The sequence below is a fragment of the Aquarana catesbeiana genome, linkage group LG05 (genome assembly GCF_042186555.1).
Source record: "Aquarana catesbeiana isolate 2022-GZ linkage group LG05, ASM4218655v1, whole genome shotgun sequence".
In the NCBI taxonomy this organism is placed as follows: domain Eukaryota; kingdom Metazoa; phylum Chordata; class Amphibia; order Anura; family Ranidae; genus Aquarana; species Aquarana catesbeiana.
This window is the reverse complement of record NC_133328.1, coordinates 387323291-387350016: the sequence shown is the minus strand read 5'-3', so window position 1 is coordinate 387350016 and position 26726 is coordinate 387323291. Positions and strand designations below refer to the sequence as shown.

The following is a 26726-nucleotide window of genomic DNA, read 5'->3' as shown; positions in this document are numbered from 1 at the left end:
AGCATTGAGTATAATAAAAGCCGTAATAAACCAACTTAGTACCATCCACCCGGAATCATTGAGATCAGGCGCAATTAACACGAGCATAAATCCAGAACCGAGTGGAAAAATGTTAGCATCGCTATTATTATTATTTTTTATTTTTATTTTTTGCTGGGGGGGGGGGGGGGGGGGTAACGACTTTGGGATTTAAAGGGATCACTTAACCATCTGAGTACAAGGTGGGTCAGAGCCAACTCGAGGATTGGCATTAGGTACAACGCCTTGGCTATTGTCTGCGATTTATCTAATTTGAATTGGTAGATTGCAGGTTTTGTTAGACATTTAAAAATATACAATATACATTAAACAAAAAATAAAAATAAATAGACGTATAATTTACAATAACACGTCTGGGCCCATCTAATGCCATGACAGTAGAAGATGGCCCTTTAAGGGATCCACTAGCCTGATTTACCCCTGCATCACATAATTAGGAATGCGTTCCATTTTATGGTTCCACATCAATTTCTGCTGATCTCTGTTAATCTTGCATTGGCTGAGAGCATATTTCCGGTCCTCCTTACAATATGAGGGATGTTTAAGCATAAATGAGTTATGATGACAGAATGTTCCAAGAAGAAGTCAGTGCAGAATCCCCATATATAACCCCATTTGTGTTCCTAGGTGGCATAGAGCAAATCATGAGCACACTCCCCCCCCCCCTCCCCCCAATACTGTGCAGTCTAGGCTCTTCATGGGCAGCATGTCCCCCTTCTGACAGTTTCCTCTTCCTTTGTTATGACAGTGTTTTAAAACATTTATGTGTTTCTGTTTCAGCATGTAGAAGACCCAGGTATCAACATCGCAGATCAAACTGTAATTAAGAAAGGTAGGCTTCTTTTTCTTTTCTTCCTTTTTTTTTTTTTTGCTATTGCATTCCTAACAAGTCCTCACAAGCTTCCTCTTTTTTTCCCTGTTGTTAAAACCTGCCAAGCTTCATTCTGAACTATGCAAAACTTGCAAGCTGAAATCTATCCCTTTTGATAGCATGAGATAGTGTTTGCAAATTGCCTTGCATTTGTTTAATACTGTCACGTGATGAGTAGAAAGATAACCCGCTTATATAATAATGGCAAGGAGCAAACGTGCTATGTGCATTCTTTCCTAGCAAGAGTCTAGTAAGCTTTCATTGTCCTGGGAATTTTTTTAATGAAATGGTTACTGTAGAATATAATGGTCCTTGCCTACCCGCATTTGAATAAGCTCATAAATGTTCCAAAATGGAATTGGTGGTGTTTTGTTTACATTGAAAGGTTATAGTAGCTGGTTTTAATTTGTAATTCTATGTCAAAGATGAGGCTTGGGAAGACTTTGCTCTATAGGCTTAAATATTTTCATTATTAGATTAATTTCTGTAAATGGTATAACCACAATGACCCAAAAGAAAAATGTTGGGTTTATATTTAAACACATATTTAATAATATTTATTATTATATTTCTATTATATTTCTACATAATATTATACGTCATAATCTATCTATCTATCTATCTATCTATCTATCTATCTATCTATCTATCATCTATCTATCTTGTTGAAATAGAAATATTTATTTGGGGTCATTGGGGTTACATCATTTTATACACACACACACATATTATATATATATATATATATATATATATATATATATATATATATATATATATATATATATATATATATATATATATATTATATGAATATATATATATATATATGTGTGTGTATATAATGGTGTAAACCCAATGACCCAAAAAAATGTTAGGTTTGTATTTAAACATAGATAGATAGATAGATAGATAGACAGTGAACTGTAAGGAAAACCTACATAAATACGTTTTTTTTTGTTTGTTTTTTGCTCCTTTTACTTTCTTTAAGCAGAGATGGATTTTTAGAACTGTTCTTTTCCAAGTCAGCATGATAATTGGCTCTTCTATTAGTAGTAATCTCAAGAGTTCGTTTAACTCCTATTGTCTCTATTAGCCTCCCCAGAGCTATTAATGTCACAAGTGATCTATCCAGGGCCCCCATACGTCTGACTATCCTCCACAATTTTAAATGCACAGGATAGCCAGACCCAAATCATTCCAAGGCACACTAATATATAGAATATAAAGACAGTAAACTGTCATGCTTCTCTATATATGGTTTATGTCGGATTAATATAAATAGAGCGCTTGCTTGTTTTGCCTGTTCTGATTGTAATCTATGATTGGATACATTTAGCTAGCTAGATAATTACATGATATGAATGTATATTTTGATGGTATCGCGATAAAAATAACATAAAAGACCCAAGTGTTTCATTACCATTTTAGTCTAAATTGAACACAGTAGGTGTTAAAAATAATGTTTTTATTAATATTAACACTAGGCTTCAATATTAGGAAGGATTTATTTTTTTTTTTTTAATATGTATTAGAACATTTCATTTGTAATTAAGCCCTGTAAACTGATTGAAAACAAATATCTAACTTCCCTTGCCCAGCGGAAAAAAACGACGCCTTGTAAATCAGCCCCAATTACCCAGATTGCATACATAACCGGATTAGGGGATTTATCATGCTAGAATACGGATATCTCTCACTTGTGTTTCTACTCTAAGTTGACGATTTTTCTTTTTTTTTTTTTTTTTTTAATATGAATTTATCAGCTTGTTCACACCTCCGCTTTAGCCCTGGTAAGGGATGCATTTTTAAAGAGGCTTGTAAATGACTTTCACTATATTGTCTTGGCTTGATAATTAGAGAACGATTTTTTTAGGAGGTCGGGGAAAAAGAATGCATGCGGCGTTTGTAGAAATGGTTCACCTTCACTTTGCTTATACCACAAATGTCAATTAAGAAAGTGGCTGAGGTCTTGTTTTAAATATTATAAATCAGTGATGTCTTGTGAGATAGGAGCTCGTGCATCGGTTGGGGGGGGGGGGGTATTATACTACTGAACGATCTAACTTTAATCGGTAATTAAATCAGACAACCTTTTCCCTCAACTAGACATTGTGCAGTCCAACTGCCACTTTCTGCCTCACTGTGGCGCTTAAGGACCTTTCTGCTTTCTTGTCTGTGTACTGGCCATGTTAACCCTTCTAGCTGCTGGAGGGCTGCAGTCTTATCAAGACAGAGCCCATGGCATAGGCTGCACAGTATAATATTGCTCTATTTTTTATATCATTAGCATGTGTTTAAGGTGAACTGATTTTATGATTTTTTTTTTTTTTTGCAAGATTTTTTTTTTATGTCTTATGTCTTATGCAAATACATATAAGAATAACTCTAGATCTATAGAATCCAATGCTTATTTCATAAACAGCAATGGCCAGGCAGTAAAGAGAGTACTTGCTTTCTTTCACCTACATTAAATAAGTGACTCACCTGTGTCTGGGTGCCATGACTTGACAGATTTTATTGAAAAGGGCTGATTTGCAAAGAGAAAGCCTCTTGTGGCCCCCAGAACACAGGTGTGTGCTTCTAAAACAGGCCTCCTAGTTTCCTGGCATCATTGTCATCCTTCTCTTTTCAGGGCCTGTCTCATTGTCTAAATCCAATAACAATGCAGTGTCGTCCCTCTCTCTCAACAAAGACAATCTCTTCGGTGGAGTAGTGAATCCGAATGAAGTTTTCTGCTCAGTTCCTGGACGCCTGTCTCTTCTAAGCTCAACATCAAAGTACAAGGTGACAGTGGCAGAAGTACAGAGAAGGCTATCCCCACCCGAGTGCCTCAATGCTTCTCTATTGGGAGGAGTGCTCAGGAGGTAAGATGCTCATTGTACCTTGGAACTGAAGTGCCATGTACTCTACAGTATTGCATGTGTCATGTACTATCTATCTATCTATCTATCTATCTATCTATCTATCTATCTATCTATCTATCTATCTATCTATCTATCTATCTATCTATCTATCTATCTATCCATCTATCTATCTATCTAGATCTAGATCTAGATAGATCTATCTATCTATCGATAGATAGATAGATAGATAGATAGATAGATAGATCGATCGATCTATATCGATCTATATATATATATATATTCATGTATAAAGACGTATTTAGATGTATGCCATGTCTTTATGTTTATATATGATATGAGAAATCGGCTATAATGTAAAAGTAATTTTCAGAGTATGGTTAAGGTGTTACTATACCCACTGCAGACCATATAGTTGCTATGGGGCCCAAAAAGTGCAGGGGAGCCAGAGGTGTGTGGCTGCACAATTATTATTACAGCTTGCAAAAACATCCGGTAAATCTATGGTAATAAAATGAATATTTACAAATAGTCTGGGAGAGGGTGTATAATCAGGCTCCACTGGGCTTAAAAAAATGCCAGTTCCTTTGGCAGAAAATAAACGCTAATATGGAGATTTTTTGTACACAGTATAGATGAGTTTAGGAGAGTTCAACGTTTTTTTTTTTTTTCTGCAAGAAAAATAACACCCTCTCTCTCCTCTAAACACTGAGCTTAAATTATGCCTAGAGGCCCATAGACACTATTAGATTTTCTGCAGATTTTTGTCTTCAGATTTACCAAAACCATGTAGTGAAAGGGCCTGCCTGATTGCATACAAATTGAAACTCTTAGGGTTTGACCTCATATTACATTGTTTTGGTAAATCTGAAGCCAAAAATCTGCAGAAAATCTAAGTGTGTATGGGGTCTACATTTAACATCCTCCAAAGCAATTAGTAATCTGTACCACCACAGGAATTTTTATGAATTTGGGGGGATCAAAGAGACAAAGGGGCCACTGAATGGTTTTGATATTGAGCCCTGTTGCATAGGGGTTGAAATAGGCTGTTCGCTTTGCAAGGACATTTTGCCCAGGGCTTAGGGAATGAAGGGAAAATTCACTTTGCAAACAAAACCCAATCGTGTGCAAGGATGTGACTGGATGCTGCAAGTCAGCAAAGCTCTGGGTCAACATCCGTTGCAAAGTGAGCAATCTTTAGTAAGTTGACCCAACAGTTATAGCCCATTATGATTGTGTGAATAAGTAAGTGATCTCCTGGATAGATGATATCTGCCAATAATTTGAAATATAATGAAACTCTCCATATATTGAGAAATCAGACCCAGATCTAGTGTACAATTTCCAGGACTGATGATATAACGATCTTATTTCCCAGTGCATAAAATACACCTCTAGTCGGGGCCCCTGCCAGCCTGCAGTATATAATAGAATAAGTGAGCCCAGGCTAAGACTTGGTCAGCCTGTTTACTATAAGGGATTGTACATGGAGTCAGGTTCATTCTGTGTCAGGCTGCAGCTGGATGTGCATGTAAGGACAGAGAAGGAACACATGGGAGGAGATACAGCCTACAAATATGCTGATTGCCTTATATAGAGCAGAGCAATTAATGGAGCAGGTTAGGAAAATATTTATCTCCATTAATCTATAATTTCGTGTCTTGGGGTGGTAAAGATTTTGGGAAGGGATATGACACTTGAACCTGAGTCCACAAACAAGACCACAGCTACTGTTCTAAGATAAACACACGAAATCGGATCATTTAAGTTCTATGTGATTTCACAAGGGCAGCTAAATGGAGATTTTGCATTTTCCAGAAACTCTGTGGGGTTGATTTACTAAAACTGGAGAGTGCAGAATCTAGTACAGCCCTTAGAAACCAATCAGCTTCCAGATTTTTTTTTTTCTGTCAAAGCTTAATTGAACGAGCTGATTGGCTACCATACACAGCTGCACCAGATTTTGCACTCTTGAGTTTTAGTAAATCAACCCCAGTGTGTACCATACAATGGCTAACACACAGAAGTCACAGCACTTTGCCAGTTATTTACTATTTACGCCAGCCCAATCCAGCTTAAAAATATACATTTCCTATTGATCTTACTAGGTCTTAAAGGCTTATTGAAAAAAAAAAAAAACGAAATTCAAGCTGGTATTAAGCTACTTTCCCTTGATAACCCACCTATATAATTCTATGAAATAATTAATTGGAGGTAATACAGAAAATAGTTAAAACATTTAAAAGGATAATAACGATCACATATTGGCATATAGTTATGATCATTTAAATAATTTCCCATAGATTAATATGAAACTATCAGTAATTCTATGAAAAAGATGTATTAATAATTGTCGGTAATACAAGAAGTGTATTATATCTATATTGGGAACCCATAGTGGTTATTCCAATTTAAATAGCTATCCTCTATTTTAATGATTGAATTCCCGATCAAGTATATTCCCAAATTGTTGCTCCTGTGTGTATAGGTGCTTCCAGTGTATGGCTGTGGCTTCAGTTCCATTAGTACATGATCGTGTGTTATTAGTAACTTTGTGCTCCATTTATGCATTGTGGGATATAGGCAATCATTTCATCACTTGTAATTACAGTATCCCTTTCACAGTTATGCCACTTAATTCGTTCTTAAATTACTTCTTTCTGATATGGACAGAACTCATTTTGCATGTAATTAGATTCGTGATTAGCTGCAAGTCAGAATGAATGACACCCGGTCCTATTAATGCTACCAAGAGGCAAATGGTTCCTTATAGTGCATTTGGACCTGAGCTTGCTACCTGGGTAGGATTTTTATACTTTAGTCTTTTTTTTTTCCCTTACATCTCCTGTCAGTGTATAAGTCTTTGGTTTCTTTTTCCTCTAAAGTAATCTGATTCCTCTGATGCCCTTTAGAGATGTCCTAGACACTGAACCTAATGCCATTTTCTGTGTCTACACCCAATAACTATGAAGCCATTCATATGTTTCTGTAAATTACATGAATGAGAATGTGAGAGGAGGCTTCATTTCTCTGGGTCAGGATAGGTCACTTTTTTTTTTTTTTTGGAGCAATGATGATCTTGGGCTGCAGCCATGTCAACACATTCCTCTTCCCAGCAAACCAATTCGATTCTGCCCTAGCATCTTGCAACCTATCTGAAAGTTTTCTGTGTTGAAGGAGTAGAGGAGGAACCACGTGACATCCTTGTGCTCAAGTCTTAGAGAGATGGCAGGCTGGTGTAGGGTGTGCACATCAGCTATGTATAGGGACAGTCATAGCAGAGAGGACATGGGGATACTGAAAACTACATAGGTACTTCCATAGCTAAAAGTTTTATTTTATATAGTAACATAGCATTGCATAATTAAAATCTAACTGTATCTATGCATGAATTTGAATAATTGCTATGATGTTCATACAAAATACATCTATGGATGTATAAACTGTGGTCATGTATTCACTTTGAGGGCATTGCAAAGGAAAAATGGTGCTCATTTGTCTCTGGAGGAAGAGAGGTTTATCCTCTGCATATGGAAAGGCTTCTTCTCAGTAAGAGCTGTGAAATGTGCAATAGACTGCCTCAGAAACTAGTTCTAGTTTTTTAGAAAAGCTGGATTTTTTCCTTAATGCACAAAATGTAACTGGCTATTAACATTGGGGTTGATTTACTAAAACTGGAGAGTGCCAAATCTGGTGCAGCTCTGGATAAAAACAAATGAGCTTCCAGTTTTTTTTGTCCAAGCTTAATTGAACGAGTTGAAGTTAGAAGCTTTCAGTTTTTTTTTTTTTTTTACTTCCGCTGGATCAACTGTGGGTATAGGTGAAGGTTTTCAATTATTTTATTCTTTATTATTGTTTTTTATTGGCTGAACTAGATGGACTTGTGTCTTTTTTCAATCCGTGTAACCAAAAACTAGGACAAATGTGGACCTGTTTGCCCATAGCCACCAACAAAAATTCTAATTGGTTGTTATGTTAAACAGTTTCATTTTGCTCCATCATTTTCCAGCCTCAACATTTCACACTCGTAAGTCAGTTGGATGAAATGTCCATTGAATGTTTGATTTACTAAAATTGGAAAGTGCAAGATGTGGTGCAGCTGTGCATGGTAGCCAATCAGCTTCTAACTTCAGCTTGTTCAGTTAAGCGTTGGCAATAAATCCTGGAAGCTGATTGGTTCCTGTGAAGAGCTGCACCAGATTTTGCCCTCTCAAGCTTTAGTAAATCAACCCCAGTGTGTGTGTACTTGGTTACCATCTAAAATGAATGGCAGTTTTAACTGCATTGTTGTAGCCAGTATAAAAAAAAGCCATCCCACAGAGCATTAGGATGATTGTAGCTGGATGGACTGATAGTTGCACTTATTTCTTTGCCTAATATTTTTGTTTCTGTCTGTACAGGGCAAAATCGAAAAATGGTGGCAGGTCGTTGAGAGAAAAGTTAGACAAAATAGGATTAAACCTTCCAGCTGGAAGACGTAAAGCTGCTAATGTTACTTTGCTCACATCTCTAGTGGAGGGTAAGTAACCTTAAAGCTGTCATGATAAGTGGTATGTAGAGCAGGCAGAGGAACTGCCAAACTCACTTTTTTTTTGGATAACTGAACATTGCTGAGTAATCGGCAGTGGAAAATCACTAGCTTTAGGTTGTCTTGTTTAAATCTTGGGCTCTTTAGCAAGCAGTTTAATAACATAACATGAACCCAGCCCTCTGTTCTTTGTTCTCTCTGATACTGCAGACGCAGTAATTAACATCTCATGTTTTAATTAAAGGGAATGTGAAAGTGTTTATGTTTATATCTTTTTTTTCTTATTACGGATTAAAAATACAATTTAATATGAACTTTTATAATTATTTAAGTAAATAATTAGCTTAGTATATGAAACTTATATGACACACACTGCTGAATGAGTTATAAGGAGTGAGTCACACTCCCCTCTTCTGCTGTTTACAGATCCTTATAGAGTCCAATTAGAGACAGGCATAATATAGGCAGCAATAGGGTTGATTTACTAAGGCATGGTTCACATCTATGCAGTCATGTGGGGTGCCGTTTGCATGGGCATGACAGCGCATTCATTTGAATGGGCTGCCATGCCCTGTGAAATGCAGGAAAGAAGCCCCTGCACTGGAAATTGCAGCCTGCATGAAAATCGCAAATACAGCGTGGTTCTCAGTGCAGGTGGCGTGCCATTAGGTTTTCTCTGGCACAAAAGTTCCTGCGTAAACGATCAGTAAAATTAAAAAAATAAATTGTAGTTCTACATCTTCCTATTTTTTTTTTCAATACCAAAGCTCACTTCTTGCATCTATGTAAAGAACAAGATTCCTCAGGGTTTGGGACTTTAAATGGACGCAAGGCAGTGGTGATATAAAAGTACAAGTACTCTTCTGACTTTGCAGCTGACGGACCACACACCTTTGTTCCATTCACCAAGGTGGTAACAATTGCCACTCTACAAGCAATTGGCCTCAAGGATGTAGACTTTAGGGTCTCATTGCATACAGTTGCAGGGGGGATACTACTCCATTGCTTAATATGAGAACCCTTTCTGGATGAGATATACCTTCCATGAAATATATACATATCAATTAAGCCTTTACTATTAAATTGGACATTATCCTGACAGTGTTTAAACAAAAAACTCCTCTACAAGCGACTATGAGCAATCTCTTGGAGCATGGGTGGATTCAGGGTGTTCTTTGGGTGGCATGTCTTGGTCTGGCATGGATGAATGTGTCCCTTCAGCTGCTGGTGAAATAACTGTATATTTGGGAACTACAGCATCACAAGGTTCCTGAGGAAGATCTGCACTTCACATTGCAATTGAAACGGGTCGGACATTCTTTTGTGAGCTCCCTCCTTTTTTAAGCTGATTTCCCTCTATATAGATATTTTTTTATCATCAGCTATTTGTATTTGTTTACATTATTGATTGACTCATTATTTGTAAAATAAATTTTGTATTTTTATATCACCACTGCCTTGCGTCCATTTAAAGTCCCAAACCCTGAGGAATCTTGCTCTTTACTATATACCAGGATGGGACGCTTAGGCAACCTAGTTGGCTAGATGAGGCAAAGCTTCATTATTATCTTGCATCCATGTACGCACGTATTAAAATGCATCTCTTCAGGTGTTTTTCTTTTTAAATATTTAATTACAGATCTTAACGCAGCGCACAGGGCCTTAGAAAGCCCACAATCTCTTATAAAAAAACAGTGTTTATATGGGGTCATACCTTTTAAGGGTTTATTGGTAAACATAAAGATTTTTTTTTTTTTTTTTTTTTTTACAAAAAGTTGTAAACATATTAAAGTTTAAAAAAAAATGGAAAACAAGTGATTCCAAATGTCCCTAAACTGTTCTAGTTTCCCTTTTAAGATCATCTCTGTTTATTTAGCAGTAGTAAAATTCTTCTAATGGTTGTTGTTTGGCTTCATTTAATGCCATCAAGAGATTTTCTTGGAAAGCCATTGCAATGTGATAATAGTTAAATACCTAAAGCCTAAAGTAGTTTCCACTCTAAACAATGTACTAAATAATTTCGGCCTAGGCTGCCATTGGAGGAGTGCCTGACCAGCACTTCCTGAATGACTTTGGGGATGCTTGACCTATGCCAGAGGGGAACATTATCCTGCACAGATCTGACAGCCTCTCACTGCTGCTTCTCATTTATGCATTTACCTTCCAGTCTAAAGGACACTTGTATACATTATAGCCAAATGCACCAGCTCTGTCTCCAACCTACACTGGTCAGTGTGAAAAGAAAGAGGTTCTTAGCTCTAGAAGAAAAGGATGCATTAGATTTTATTATGTCCATCTGGTGCTGATTTGTGCCAGCTTTCTAAACAGTTATCCCACCAATTAGAGGGTCACCAAACATTCTAGGAAAGTTGGGCTTTGTAAAGCAGTTTAAAAAAAAAAAAACTCCATCCAGAAATATTATAGGGAACTTATCAGACGTGAATAGTTTTTAATAAATAGACCCCAGTTGTATTTTTCACCAACAGTATTATTTTTCTGAAGGTGAAGACCTCGGGACTGCTTTACTAAATGAGTTGAGGATCTTTCCCAGGAATCTATGTGAATATTTACACAATTAACCAATCATGTGAAATGCATCTGCGCATGATTGAGTAAGCAATTTTCTTTTTACATGATTGGATACTTGAAGTGAATAATCTCACAATTTTTTAGTAAAGTTCCTCAAAAATCTAGTAAATCAGTTTCCTCATTAACGTAGCAAATTCAGTGGTTGCTTATTATTATCATTATTGCAGAGATTTGTATAGCACCAGCAGTTTACACAGTTCTTTACTTCTTGTTCATTGACATCAGTCCCTGCCCTCGAGGAGCTTGCAATCTAACGTACATTTAGCAAACAAATTGATTCTATGTTCAGTTTAAAGCGGACCTTCAGTCATTTTTCATCTCTCCATCTATTAAATCTTCTGCCCTTGTTGTTTTAAATTTGGATAGTAAAACATTTTTTTTTTCTGCCAGTAAATACCTTATACAGCCCACTTCCGGTTTCTTGTCTGGTCAGTAGCCTAGGCTTATGACATTATGCACAGCTCTCTCTCTCACTCTTGTGGGAGTTTACCAGGAAGGGGGGGTGAGTCATAAGAGGGCCAATGAGAGCTGCAGAGCTGGAGTTGTGTCTTTGTGTGTCTGTGTAAATCCAGGAAGTGAACAGGCAACAGCTTCAGCTGCCCACAGTTAAAATGGTTGCAGCCAGACTCAGTGGAGGGAGATTTCTGCAGCATATTTGGCAAGTACAGAATCACAGTATATAAAATAATATGCAAAGTGGTTGGAGGGAAGCTTCAGAATGGCAAAGATGTTTTTATTACAAATTATGTGAGCAGACTGCAGTTCCTCTTTAAAGTGTCCGTTTATGAAACTGTGAACAGCGGTGATCCCGAGGATCGCCACTGATCACAGTCCATAAATGGTTTATGAAACAGAGATAATTGGGGGAGAACAAGTTTGATCATGTTCTCCCGCCGATGATCTCCGCACACTGAGAATTCTCATTGACTGACACAGAAACGACCAGTTTATGAAGCTGCGATCTCAGTGCTTCACTGGTGATCTGTGTCAGAATTCACGCTCCCCGATTCACCAGCTCAGAGGTGGAGAATTGGAGAGTGAAGAGAGAATACTGGGGGATCTGAGGGGGAAGAAGGAAGATTATTAACTTCCTTAATCAGACCCCCCAAGACAGTAACCATGCCCCCCTGTCATATTTATGTGTATACATATATATACATATATAATAAGTGTATATATTTATATATATATCTATATATATATCTAGATATATCTAGATATATATATATATATATATATAACGTGTGTGTGTATATATATATATATATATATATATATATATATATATATATACATTATTTATATATATATATATATATATATATATATATATATATATATATATATATATATATATACCTGCCTGGAGTTTGCATGTTCTCCCTGTGCCTGCATGGGTTTCCTCCGGGTACTCCGGTTTCCTCCCACACTCCAAAGACATGCTCTTAGGTTGATTGGATTCTGTCTAAATTGTCCCTAGTATGTATGAATGTGAGTTAGGGACCTTAGATTGTAAGCTTGAGGGTAGGGACTAATGTGAATGTACAATGTATATGTAAAGCTCTGCGTAAATTGGCGGTGCTATATAAGTACCTGAAATAAATCAAATAAATAAAAAAAAAAAAAAAAAAATATATATATATATATATATATATATATATATATATATATATATATATATATATATATATATATATAGGGACTCTTTCTTTTACTAACATTAACCACGCCACCTGTCCGTGTACTGAGCAGTAATAATTTATCACTGCTTAATAAACTGACATCTCAGTGTTTCGGTGAATTTCTGGTACTGTAATCTCGTAAAGTCTCACGAGATTCCAGTATCAGGGGCCGTTCTCCACTGTTTGAAGCGTTTGTAGATCGCTTCACTCCTCCAAAGGGAAAGCGATCTACAAAGCTTCATAAACTGGTATCCAGAGGAGAACGATCTCCTCTGAGAATGCCGAAGAATGAAGCAGTGAAATTTTTTCACTGCTTCGTAAAACGGACCCCCAAATACCCAAGCCAGACCAGCAGAATAAATAAAAAAAAATTGATTTGCAAACGACTGAAGAAAAATGCAGTTTCTTGTCCATTTTTAAACAATGAACATGCAGAAGGCTGTAGGAATTTTACTGATCCTATGGCCAAGGTTTTTCAGGAACAAGAGTTTTTGCGCAAATGATCAGTAAAGTGCCTTTTGATACATTTTTAAATTCGTAAAATTGTAGTACTATATTCTGCTGCTTTTTTTTTCCAATACCAGAATGCACTTTTTGCATCTATGTATATGTGTATATGTGTGCTTTCACATATATTTTATGTGTAAAGGATAAAATGCATGTCCTCAGGTGCAAGGTTTTACATTTTTGGTTATGGATCTGAACGCAGTGCATGTGCATGAGTCCTTAAAATCAGGTTATAAATAGTGGACTACAACTTAAAGTTATATAACTTTATATACGGTACATTACACATTGCATCAATCAGATTCCAAGCCTATGCCTAAGTTTATAATTACAGCATTTGTAGCTGTTTCTCGGGTATTCTTCCCTATCACCAGATTCTAATTCTGCGATTTGTGGAACAGTTGTATCCTGCATTGTGTAGTTTATACTCAGGTGCCCTGTGCTGTCATGGTCCTGATTAGATAGAGTGTTGCCTTATATAGTGTATTATAAAATATACTGATATGGCCTTGCCCATATAGTACACGCGTGTGTGTGTATGTGTGTGCTAGTTTTTGATACTATTCTCTCCCATCACCGTATCCCAATTATTACATTTACATGTAATACTGCACAGATTGTGTATGGCATGATTGTATGCTGAATTATATATTATATTATAAGGTGTACTGTTATGGCCCTGACCATATAGTGTGCATGTGTGTTCTAGTTTTCTCTTCTATTCTCTCCCATCACCGTATCCTAATTCTTACATTTACATGTAATACTGTACAGACCATTTATGAGATACTGTACACTGCATTCTACATTGTATTTCCAGCTATAGTGTTATGGCCCTGCTTATATATAATGTGTGTGTGTATGTGCGTGTATACTAGTTTTCTCTACTATTCTCTAACAAGAGTATAGCCTAATTCTGACACTTACATGTAATACTGCACATACAGACTGTTTATGGTATGACTGTATGTTGCATTGTATATTTGCATTTGCAGGTGTATTGTTTTATTCTTGCCTATATAGTGTGCGTGTGTGTTTCTGTGCTAGTTTTCTCTACTATTCTCTCCCATCACCATATCCTAACTCTTATGCCCCATACACACGGTCGGACTTTGTTCGGACATTCCGACAACAAAATCCTAGGATTTTTTCCGACGGATGTTGGCTCAAACTTGTCTTGCATACACATGGTCACACAAAGTTGTCGGAAAATACGATCGTTCTGAATGCGGTGACGTAAAACACGTACGTTGGGACTATAAACGGGGCAGTGGCCAATAGCTTTCATCTCTTTATTTATTCTGAGCATGCGTGGCACTTTGTGCGTCGGATTTGTGTACACACGATCGGAATTTCCGACAACGGATTTTGTTGTCGGAAAATTTTATATCCTGCTCTCAAACTTTGTGTGTCGGAAAATGCGATGGAAAATGTCCGATGGAGCCTACACACGGTCGGAATTTCCGACAACACGCTCCGATCGGACATTTTCCATCGGAAAATCCGACCGTGTGTACGGGGCATTACACTTAAACTTACCAAGTTAACTGTGTGGTTATAAATGCTTGGGTTTGTTCCCAAAACTAAGGAAGCTACTTAGATGAGTACCAAGAGGTCTTCAACATTATGGAATAAGTCTGGAACAATTGAAAAATCTTCAACATTGTAAAAGTTGAATGTAATTGAATAGTTGAAGAGTTTAGCTGCTCATCTAAGCTTCCTTAGGTCAAATGAATATATGGAATTAAGGTCATTGAGTTACCTGTGTGGTTATAAATACTGGGGTATGTTCTCGACACTAACAAAAGAGTAAACTACTTGGATGAGTACCAAAACGCCTTTGACATTATATGCACACTGGACTTTAAAAAAAAGTCTGTTCTCTTGGAAGTAAAAAATGCTCATATAGTGCATTTTTTTGGTATAAAGCCTAGAAGAGTTTAGGAGAGTTTTATGTTTTTTTCTGCCAGTGAGTTCCAATCAGAACCCATGCACACTGGCTTCTACAGGAGTTTTGTGTTCTGCCTGTAGAAGCAGCTCCATGTAATTCTATGTGTCCATGCACATTAGAACGTTAAGAGGCATACTTTGAGTTGGTCGCGTTTCTGCTTGGAGGCAGAAAAAATTAAAACTCTCCTAAACTTGTCTAAACTTTGCACAAAAAATGCTCTATATGAGCGTTTTTTACTCCCGAGAGAACAGACTTTTTTAAGCCCAGTGTGCATAGAGCCTAATATTGTACATAGTACTGAACATACTGTTTACAGCATGATTCTCTCCCACCAAAATGGGGTTTAATTACTAAGGCTGGAGAATGCAAAATCAGGCTTACTTCTGTATAGAAACCAATCAGCTTCCAGGTTTTATTGCCAAAGCTTAATTGAGCAAGCCGAACTTAGAAGCTGGTTGGTTTCTATGCAGAAGTGAGCCTGATTTTGCATTCCCCTGCCTTAATAAATAAACCCCCATATCCTAATTCTTACACTTACATGTAATATGATACATACCGTAATATTCTGCACCTGTTTATGGCATGATTGTATGCAACCTAATATAGTGTATTCCCATGTGCCCTGTGCTGCTATAGTCCTTTTATTTCCATGTGCCCTGTGCTGCTATAGTCCTGTATTTCCATGTGCCCTGTGCTGTTATAGTCCTTGTATTTCCATGTGCCCTGTACTGCTATAGTCCTTGTATTTCCATGTGCCCTGTGCTGCTATAGTCCTGTATTTCCATGTGCCCTGTGCTGCTATAGTCCTTGTATTTCCATGTGCCCTGTACTGCTATAGACCTTGTATTTCCATGTGCCCTGTGCTGCTATAGTCCTTGTATTTCCATGTGCCCTGTGCTGCTATAGTCCTAGTATTTCCATGTGCCCTGTGCTGCTATAGTCTTTGTATTTCCATGTGCCTTGTACTGCTATAGACCTTGTATTTCCATGTGCCTGTACTGCTATAGACCTTGTATTTCCATGTGCCCTGTACTGCTATAGACCTTGTATTTCCATGTGCCCTGTACTGCTATAGTCCTTGTATTTCCATGGGCCCTGTGCTGCTATAGTCCTAGTATTTCCATGTGCCCTGTGCTGCTATAGTCTTTGTATTTCCATGTGCCTTGTACTGCTATAGACCTTGTATTTCCATGTGCCCTGTACTGCTATAGTCCTTGTATTTCCATGTGCCCTGTACTGCTATAGTCCTTGTATTTCCATGTGCCCTGTACTACTATGGTCCTTATATTTCAATGTGGCCTGTGCAGCTATAGACCTTGTATTTCCATGTGGCCTGTACTGCTATAGTCCTTGTATTTCCATGTGCCTTGTACTGCTATAGTCCTTGTATTTCCATGTGCCCTGTACTACTATGGTCCTTATATTTCCATGTGGCTTGTGCTGCTATAGTCCTTGTATTTCCATGTGTCCTGTACTGCTATGGTCCTTATATTTCCATGTGGCCTGTACAGCTATAGACCTTGTATTTCCATGTGTCCTGTACTGCTATGGTCCTTATATTTCCATGTGGCCTGTACAGCTATAGACCTTGTATTTCCATGTGTCCTGTACTGCTATGGTCCTTATATTTCCATGTGCCCTGTACTGCTATCGACCTTGTATTCCCATGTGTCCTGTACTGCTATGGTCCTTATATTTCCATGTGACCTGTACTGCTATAGTCCTTGTATTCTCATGTGTCCTGTACTGCTATAGTCCTTGTATTTCCATGTGTCATGTACTGCTATAGTCCTTGTATTTCCATGTGTCATGTACTGCTATAGTCCTTGTATTTCCATGTGTCATGTACTGCTATAGTCCTTGTATTTCCATGTGTCATGTACTGCTATAGTCCTTGTATTTCCATGTGTCATGTACTGCTATAGTCCTTGTATTTCCATGTGCCCTGTACTGCTATAGTCCTTGTATTTCCATGTGCCCTGTACTGCTACAGGCCTTGTATTTCCATGTGCCCTGTACTGCTATAGTCCTTGTATTCCCATGGGCTCTGTACTGCTACAGTCCTTGTTTTTCATGTGCCCTGTACTACTATGGTCCTTGTTTATGATGTAAGTGTGTACCAGTTTTCTCCTCTATTCTCTCCCACCCCCCTACCCTAACTCTCTCACCTACAGCAATCCTACAGCAATGATAGGCTGCATCAAATATTGTTATACACTGTTTTATGTATTACATATACTGTTCAGGCCTTGCCTATATAGTGTGTGTGTGCGTGTGTTTGTGTATAAACTAGTTTTCTCTACAAGTCTCTCCCATCTCCATATCCTAATTTCATATATGTGCTGTAATAATGTACATACTGTTTATGGCACAATTGTACGATGCAGTATATAGTGTATTTTCATGTGCCATGCATTGCTATGGTCTCTATAATATGTTGTGTGTATCAGTTTTCTTCTCTATTCTCTCCCATCACCTTTCCGTAATATTCTCACTTACAGTTAACCCACTATTTATGGTACAATGGTGTGTTGCATTGTCACAGTGTATTTCCAGGTGCCCTGTGCTGCTTATATGGTGTGTGTGTGTGTGTGTGATGTGAGCTGTGTGTCTGGTGTCCTGAAGTGAGGAGCCAGTGTCTGATGATCTGCTCCATCTTCCTGGAAACAAGCTTGGCCGCCTTGTGCTTTGAAGCACTAATTGGCGCATGCGTTCTTCCGGAGTGCAGCTAATGGCAGGAAACCCTGCAGTAAAATCCAACTGCTTCAGGAAATTAAAACCAAAAGATTTGAAAATCAACAAAACAGACAGACTGCGTGCACTGACCCCAAATCTCTCCTAGCTAATCGTTCAGGATATATAAAAAAAAGATCATTCATTGTAAACGGTGGAGTTAAAGAATGTCAGTGTTGGGAAGCTTTGACTTCCTTGTACTGGGCTGCTTGTGGAATAGAGACTTTTAATGTACACATTTGTTTCATTAAAACATTACAGCCGAGTCGGTCATCACAGGGTAGACCACATGGCAAAGTCTTCCTTATGTCTTCAAGGGGGCCCAGCCACTATTACATGATAACATCAATTCAGCTGTAATATGTAAATATTTCACAAGTTTACATTGCCTGTCCTGTAGATTTCATTTGATTATCTATATAGATGATATTATCAGGTAAGGATAGTATATTAAAGTTACCCTTATTGATGAGATTATAGATAAGATTTATTTCATAGATGAAATGATTGGGTAAGATCGATGATGTTAGCTAAAAGGAATTATACTGATATCATTATAAGCTTTTACATAAGGATAAAGATCTTTATTTTCGCCATATGACACCAATTTTTAAATCTCACTGCACCCATCTGAACATAGCTGTCAGTTTTGTAAAATAAATATCCTTATCCTGAGTTTTTCTTGATATAATTATTAACTTGCTCAGATCACTAAGCTTTAACATAAGGATTCTTAGATTTTTATTTTAACCATGTGATTCTAATTTCAAATCTTACTTCGCTCTTCAGAAACATAGCTGCCCTTTTAAATATCCTTATCCTGTATGTTAGGCTGACCATAAACATTACAAACTGATTGTATAGTAGATCTACTATCAGCAAGGGTCTGCTTGATTTGATATAAATTAAATGGAATGTATTTTGCACATAAACTATGCACTTGCAGTTGCTTAACAGTTTAGTAAATGAGGGGAAGCGCTGCTGACTTCCATCATCCAATCATGTGCAAGCAAAAATGTTGTTTTATTTATTTTATTTTCCATGCATGTGATTGGGTATTCTATGTGATGCTTTAGCTCATTTACTAAAGTGGAGGGCCACCCTGGAAAAAAAAATGCCACCAAAAATCTTAAAAAAATGTAAAAAAAATTTGGAAAAAAATTTTTTTTTATACTTACCTAAACCCTTGTTGCTAGGCAGTCTTCCTAATCTGCCTCTTCCTATTCCGCGGCGTGTTATTCTCCTCGGTGAGCGGCCCCGTTGTCTTCTGGGAACTATGTGTGTTCCCAGAACACCATGGGGCCATTCACAGAGCCCCGCGCCGCTCGCGCGTGCGCAGTAGGAAACTGGCAGTGAAGCCAGTCCACTGCCTGTTTCCCTTACCTAGGATGGTGGTGCCAGGACCCGAGAGCCGAGGGACGGGTCGGCCTCAGGCGGCCGACATCGCAGGCACCCAGGACAGGTAAGTCTACTTATTTAAAATCAGCAGCTACAGTGTAGCTGGCCAGAATCCCACTTAAGTTCTGGAGCAACTGCACTTGCAAATCGCACATTTGCCTTTAGTAAAGCCTAGCACACTCGGTCCGAATGTAGGGCACATCGGCCGGCTCATTAGAAACCATCCGACATTTGGCCTGTGTGTGTGACAGCCTATTCGACCGAAGCTGTTCGGCCGGCTTCTGTCAAAAGGTCATGACCGAAAAAAGGTTGTCCGACTCCCGGTCGCTGACCGGAGTGTTTTGGTGAGGGGGTGGCATCCCCCTGTCAGAACACAATAGAACAGCGAAGAAGATCGCTGTACTAGCATCGGATAGTTAGTACAGCAGTGCCGACCTGAACTGTCAGTTTTTTTTTCCTTCAATCCGCTGGGTTGAACGAAAAAACTTGTAGCATGTTACGAGGCTTTAATCAACCCCATAGAACTGGTAAATCTGAAGGAGATTGTACAGAGATTGTGTATGGCCAGCCTGGCTTGGTGAATTGAGCCTTGTGTGTATGTTATTGGTATTATTATTGGGAAACTGTTTTATGTATGAATATCTTTTCTACTCGCCTACTTCTATATATATGTTCCATTGTGATGTCTCATCACCTGTACATGTTAATGTTTCCAGTGTCCTGAATAAATATATAGATCTTTCTTTTCCCTGAAGGTGAAGCTGTGCATCTAGCCCGAGATTTTGGGTATGTCTGTGAAACAGAATTTCCTGCCAAAGCTGTAGCTGAGTATGTCAACCGGCAACACTCTGACCCAAATGAGCAAGTGACCAGGAAAAACATGCTACTAGCCACAAAGTAGGTCTGATTTTATTCTTCCACTGAAGTTACTATGTGCTGGGGTACTAGGAGGATTAAAGCTACAGTGCTGGGAATATTTTATGTGGGCTATGACCTTTCTTAAAGGGCACCATACATGTTGGATGGACCGGTGTGTTACAGTATGACTATACAATCGCTGTATAATCAACTTCAGATCTACCAAAATTATAATTTTAATAATAATATTAGGGCCTACTTGATCTATCCAATCAATTTGTATCCAATCAGGCAGGCCCTTTCACTACATACTCATAGCTCCCAACTGTCCCTGATTTTGAGGGACTGTCCCTGATTTGGAACAAAATCCCTCTGTCCCTCTTTCCTTCTCATTTGTCTCTCATTTTGGTCTGATCTATATAGTTGTATATAAAATGCACTATTTATCCTTGAAAAATTGTTTCCCAATGCTAAACCTGTCATCCGATTTCTAAACTGTTGCAATTGTAAATTTCAATAGCCATAGAAGTGGTAAAAAAAAAAAAAACACTTGTGGGCTAAACTAATCATTTTTTAGTACAATTCTCCTTTAAGGGGGTGTGGCAGGGGGTGTGTCGTATGCCTACATAGGTATGCTAATAGGTGACCCTCATTCCCATCTCAAAAAGATCGGCGGTATTTATACTTATTGGCAGGGCCATCTTTAATATTGATTGGACCCTGGGCAAACATATTCTTCGGCCCTCCTGAAACCACTTATCAAATATTTGGGGGCAGTGCAGGGCTCAAGAGGCAGCTGTTTTGGGCCCTACAACAATGACTGGGCCCGGGGCAGCTGCCCCTTTTGCCCTGTGTTAAAGACGGCCCTGCTTATTGGTAGATCTAAGGGGCACCATGCATGTTATAATCTGACCATACTATTTCTGTATAATCAACTTTAGATTTACTAAAACTATGTAAAAGGAGTACCTACCTAAGCTATCCAATCAATTTAAAAGCAGTAAGGCAGGCCCTTCCACTATACACATATTGGTAGATCTAAGAGTCACCATATATGTTATAATCTGACCAGTTTCTGTATAATCTTTAGATCTACCAAAACTACGTAAAAGTAGTACCTACCTAAGCTATCCGATCAATTTATAATAAATCAGACAGGCTTGCACTAATACTGCTTGGTGCATCTAGAGGAAATTGTACAATCAGTTTGTAATGTGTGTGTCCAGCTTAAGGGAGATTGTACAGACAGTTTGTAATGTGGATGGTCAGCTTCAGATGCAGTAACCCATAGTTTAGCGTCTAATCTCTGTACTGACCTGAGCATTATTAGCAGATGTCTGATTGGCTGGTATGAGTTTTTGCAGATTGCTGATAGTCATTTTGATCTGACCTGTTAGATAAGCCTTTATGAGGCCTCATATGTCTGTACTACAGGGAACAGAGCTGATTAGACTTGTAGTTCATCAACAACTGAAATAGAGAGCCCCAGGCTGTCATCTGTTGCCCAGAACACTCAGCAAGGTCTTTTGCCTGCGAGCAATAGCACCAGCTGGAGTGCTGAAGTTTGCCCACCCTTGTCCTAAACTGAAAACTATTTAATGAACATTTTCAGGATCTCGAGTTAATCATTTGCAAGAAGTAAATTGCTTCCAACATGAAAAGGATTAAGAACCTCGTCGAAATACTTATCTAATTACCCAGAAATGAAATGCTTTAACCAAATATATCTAAATATTGCTATCCCAGCTGCCAATTACCCCGTTTTACATGGATAGCTTTAATATATATATTTAGCGATAGCGTTCCAATACGTTCATTTAAAGGTGTCTGATGATGTGGCTTGTGCTGTGATTGGTCTGTGTTGGGATTTGAGAAATTGTTAGGCTTTATGCACAGTGGATGTTTTTATCGTGGCTGTTAGGGGCATGTGGCGTTTTTTTTTTTCTGCCTCTATACGCCCCTGCATGTTAACCTATGGGGTTGATTTACTAAAGGCAAATAGATTGTGCAGTTTTCAAAGTGCAGTTGCACTCTTCAAGAGCAGTTGCTCCAGAGCTCAGTAAATGAGCAGAAGCTCTGCTGACCTTCATCATCCAATCATATGCAAACAAAATATATATATATATATATATATATATATATATATATATATATATATATATATATATATACATATTTTAATTTTCCTTGCAAGAGATTGGGTATTCTTTGCAAAGTGAAGTTTTTCCTCATTTACTAAGCTCTGGAGCAACTGAACTTGCAGAGTGCACAGTCTATTTGCCTTTAGTAAATCAACCCCTTTGTGTCCATGTGCACTTAGGGTTTTAGAGGAGTCTAGAGGTAGTGGCATTAAGAAGCAGAAAAAGAAAAAGGCATGTCCAGGAGCAGTGGCGTTTTGGAAGAAAAAACGTTCGACACGTGTAAACGCGTCTAAACACATCTAAATGCGCATTAACCCTAGGTGCGTTTAGCGCTTGAGCGTTCATTCATTTCCTTGGCCAGAATAATAATTTATTCTGGCCAGTTAAATGAATGAATGCATAAGCACTTGGCGCGCCTAAACGTGTTACATTTACAAGCGTCAATCTTTTTTTTTGTGACAAAACGCTGCTGCCAGGAGGAAAGGCCTCTAAGAGAGATAACAAATCGTAAAAGTTACCTGGTCATGAGAACCTAGTAAAATGGGATTCAGCTTCCTGAGGTACATTGCATTGCTTTTTTTTGGGTGGTTTATGAAAATGGGGCAAAGAAAAATTGAGGATGAGAATAACAACTAAAGATGGCCACATATCTTACAGCCTGATTGTACAATCTTCTTAAAGCTGACCATACACTCAGGGCCATCTTTAAAATTGATTGGACCCCAGGCAAACATTTTCTTAGGCCCTCCCAAACCCACTATTTGCAGGCAGTGCGGGTTTAAGGGGCAGCTGCTTTGGGCACCACAACAATGACTGGGCCCGGGGCAGCTGCCCTTTTAGCCCTATGTTAAAGATGGCCCTGCATACACTATGCCATCTGATTGTACAATCTTCGTCGGATCTCCCATCAACAATGGGTGTATTGAATGGGAGGATTATTTAGGTTTGTCCTCAAAATTACATAGTATTGGAGATTGTAGAGAAATTGTACAGATTGATAGTGTATGGTCAGCTTTGGATTTACCAGCAACTATGTAGTGTGAGAATCTTCCTAAACAATCAAGTTAATAGGTAGGGGTCTATACTACAGGTACAGTAAATACCTTGAACAATCAGATTGTACCGTGTGTGGGCAGCATTGGATCTAATTGATGGCTATGTACAATAAAGCAGCGGCCCCAGTCTCATCCCAGCCCTCTTTCTATCAGTATTGCTGATCTGTGTTTCTCTAGCTCCCCTGACTGACGGGAAATGGCTGGGATTTGTAGTTGCAGAGCAGATAAATTGCCACAGGTTCTGAACATCTGCTTTATATTAACAAGCTATTTCCTAGCCAGAGACTTCTCCCTAGCCAGGAATGGAAGCAACCAGCTGAATATTTTTTACATATGCTCTGCATTTTGTTCTCACTATTTTTGCCACAAGAACTATTAGCTTAAGTCCCGAAAGTCCTTATCCATGTCAATAGGTTAGTTATTCTCCCAGAGGCTTTCCAAGCAGACTGTGAGGAACGCAGCAGTCCTCTTTATGGTGCTTGTAGAGTTTATACAACTGGAGGGGATCAGATGTGTAGACTGTAATGTAAATTGCCGTACACATCCCCATTCTGGTCTGTCATAGATTGGTCACTCACTGCTGAACCTGGCAGCCCTATATAAATCTATCTGGAAGAAAAACAGCAAGGGTTCCCCAAAACAGCCAATCAAATTCTGTCTTTCATTCTCTAACCTGCAATGTAGGAAAGAGAGAACTGATTTCATAAATAACAAGCAATTCTCCTTTAGGCCCCATTCATAACTGAGTTTATCTGAACCTGCTCATGGTTTGTGCGCGTTTTCACGTGTTAACGCACCCTGCATCTAGGGAGCACGTTACTCTACATGCAACAAACTCCCCAAAGTAGCCCCAGAACCTTTTCTTTTGTTGAGCGTTGAGCATTTTTTAGTGTGCATTTTGGCTCCTTTGTAGAATGTTTTGTCACATGACAAAATGCGTGTCTGCTTAGGCTGCCTTTGGCAAACGCAAGCAAAATCACACATTTCTACCCGCATTTACAAAAATGCAGCAAAACCTGCAATGTGCTTGCGGTTCTATTATTTTTTAATCGCACCCCAAACGCGGTGAGTTTTATGCTGTGTTTGTCACGCGACAAAATGCATTAAAAAAATTGTGGCAAAACATGCATCGCCAAAAACACCCCAAATTTGGCACATGAGCTTCTTTGGCATGTTTGTCGCGCATAGGGCAGCCCATTCAAGTGAAAGAGATGCCTTATGTGTGACAAGCAGAAGTGCAAAAAAAACGCGAGCAGGAACACGCGTTTGTTAACATACACTGAACCAACTAGGCCTGGAAATCTTCAAACCTTTGTTAGGACAGGCAGTCCTGCTCATCTAATTTTTAACCCCTTTCACACTGAGGCAGTTTTCAGGCATTTGAACACTAAAAAAGCATCTTTGGGGTGGTGTAGGAGCAATGTATACAGCGATTCTACAATGTCCCTGCCCATTGGAATGAATAGGCAGCGCTTTGGAAGCGCCTGGAAATCACTTCGGAAGCGCTGTGACACGGGCACTTTTAACCCTTTCTTAACCCCTTCTTGAGGGTTAAAAGCACCCCGCTAGTGGCCGAAAAGCAATGCTTAAACAGCGTTACATTTTTACCGCTAACGGACCCAGTGTGAAAGTAGCCTTAGCGATAATGAAATCTTCCAGCACAGTACAGGCAGGGTCAAAGTGATTGTAAAGGCTCATTTTTTAATTTTTTTTTAAATAACAAACATATACTTACCTCCACTGTGCAGCTCGTTTTGCACATAGTGGCCCCGATCGTCCATTTCTGGGGTCCCTCGGTGGCTCCTCCCCACATCAGATAACCCCCAGGAGATGTGCTCTCCCGGGGGGTTACCTTGCGGCCGCGCTCCCGAGTCCAGCATTTACGTCCATAGACATGAATGCTGGACTCGGCCCCGCCCCCCGGCGCCCGCATCATTGGATTTGATTGACAAAAGCGGGAGCCAATGGCTGGGCTGCTATCAATCTTTCCAATCAAGAGCCGGGACCCCATAGAGAGAGGGACAGCGCGCCAAGGGAAATACGGGGCTCAGGTAAGTAAAATGGGGGGGCAAGGGGGCCGGTCACTGCCAGGTGTTTTTTCACCTTAATGCATAGGATGCAATAAGGTGAAAAAACATGAGGGTTTACAACCCCTTTAATTATGACAAACACAAGTCTCCAGTCCCCAGCTTCAGAGCTTCCAGAAAAGGGCATTTAAAAAAGGTACCCTGTAATTTTTAAACATTTATACAGCTTATGCGATGTGAATGGGGACCTGTAACAAATATAAAGTAGATGTTTTGCCAATTTGGCTGCTAAAGTGGAAATACACTATGAGGGTTCATTCACACCAAGTAAGGGTGGTACTGCATTGAACAGCAATTCCAGCACAGTTCCATCATATGGTGTATGGTGTGCCTGGTGTTGCGGTGGTGTGCGGGCATGGGCAGTGTGGGTGTGCGGGAGTTGTGGGTGTGTGGGTGGTGTGCGTACAGTACTTTTTTTTCTAGAACAGCGCCGTGCGAGGCAATGCACCACCTCGCTACATGCAGCCAGCAATTGAATTTAAAGTGGAAGGTAATTGAAACCCTAACTAAACTAAAATCTACTCCCACACCCATTTTAAGCTTATTCTTTCTACCCTGTAAAAGAAAAGATGCCTACTTACTTGTTCTGAAGCCGCTCCGGTCTGGTGGCATGATTTCTCCAAAACCGGTGTCATTGTAGAGGTGAGATCTCCGCTGTGCAGCCCGGGTGATGACATCAGCCATAGGCTTACTGTGGGGCATCCGTTGTCGGCTGTGCCTCCTTTACACTGAAGCCTCCGCTGACAGCTGATCATATTACCAGACCATAGTGACTTCAGAATAGGCTTAGAATGGGGGTAAGAGTAGATTTATGCTTAGTTTGGGTTTGCCTTGCCTTCTACTATAAGAAAATGTCTCTGTGACATTTCAATAAAATTCATTAAAAAAAAAAAAAAAGTGAACAGTGTGATGTGCTGAGGGCCCTCTGATTCCTCCTGTATTGAATTGTATTGTAACTGTACCGTTTGCCCTAACATAGTAAAGCGCTGTGCAAACTGTTGGCGCTGTATAAATCCTGACTAATAATCAGTGCATAAGCGCTGCAGCGATCCCACTGCACGCACCCCAGCTGCTGGTATGAATTAGCTCCAATGACTCGTTTGCACATGTTGCTTAGTGTCACCCCTCTGAAAAGCGATCCGTGGTGGATCGCTTTTAAGAGAGCATTTGACAGGCGATACAGAAGATGATGTGTCGCCTCCTCACCATCTGTGTTAACCCCCAAAATGCCGACCCGCCTCGCCACTATCACATGTATGTATTGGCACAATCATATGCATTGCACGTGGTTGCAGGCACTTGTGGCGCATATTCACATCCCATTAAATTTTTGCAAAACATTGCACCCATGGCATGTGTACAGCCCTGAGGGGTTGCTTTTCTGCAGGGGATTGGGGGTTATGGAGTATGCATAGGCGTATGC

The 26726-nt window shown here is 39.2% G+C and overlaps 1 protein-coding gene across 6 annotated transcripts in view; it reads left to right on the top strand.

Annotated features, from left to right (window-relative positions):
• The window catches only part of TFAP2A (transcription factor AP-2 alpha), a 39265-nt gene that overhangs the window by 10287 nt on the left and 2252 nt on the right, over positions 1-26726 (top strand). For 4 of the 6 annotated variants that reach the window (XM_073631037.1, XM_073631035.1, XM_073631033.1 and 1 more), the window contains exons 3-6: positions 820-871; positions 3546-3777; positions 8175-8293; positions 19918-20059. In XM_073631037.1, coding sequence (XP_073487138.1) covers positions 820-871; positions 3546-3777; positions 8175-8293; positions 19918-20059 — 545 coding nt within the window. The remainder of the gene's footprint in view (positions 1-819; positions 872-3545; positions 3778-8174; positions 8294-19917; positions 20060-26726) is intronic. The other 2 variants (XM_073631034.1, XM_073631039.1) reach the window with 1 other exon arrangement.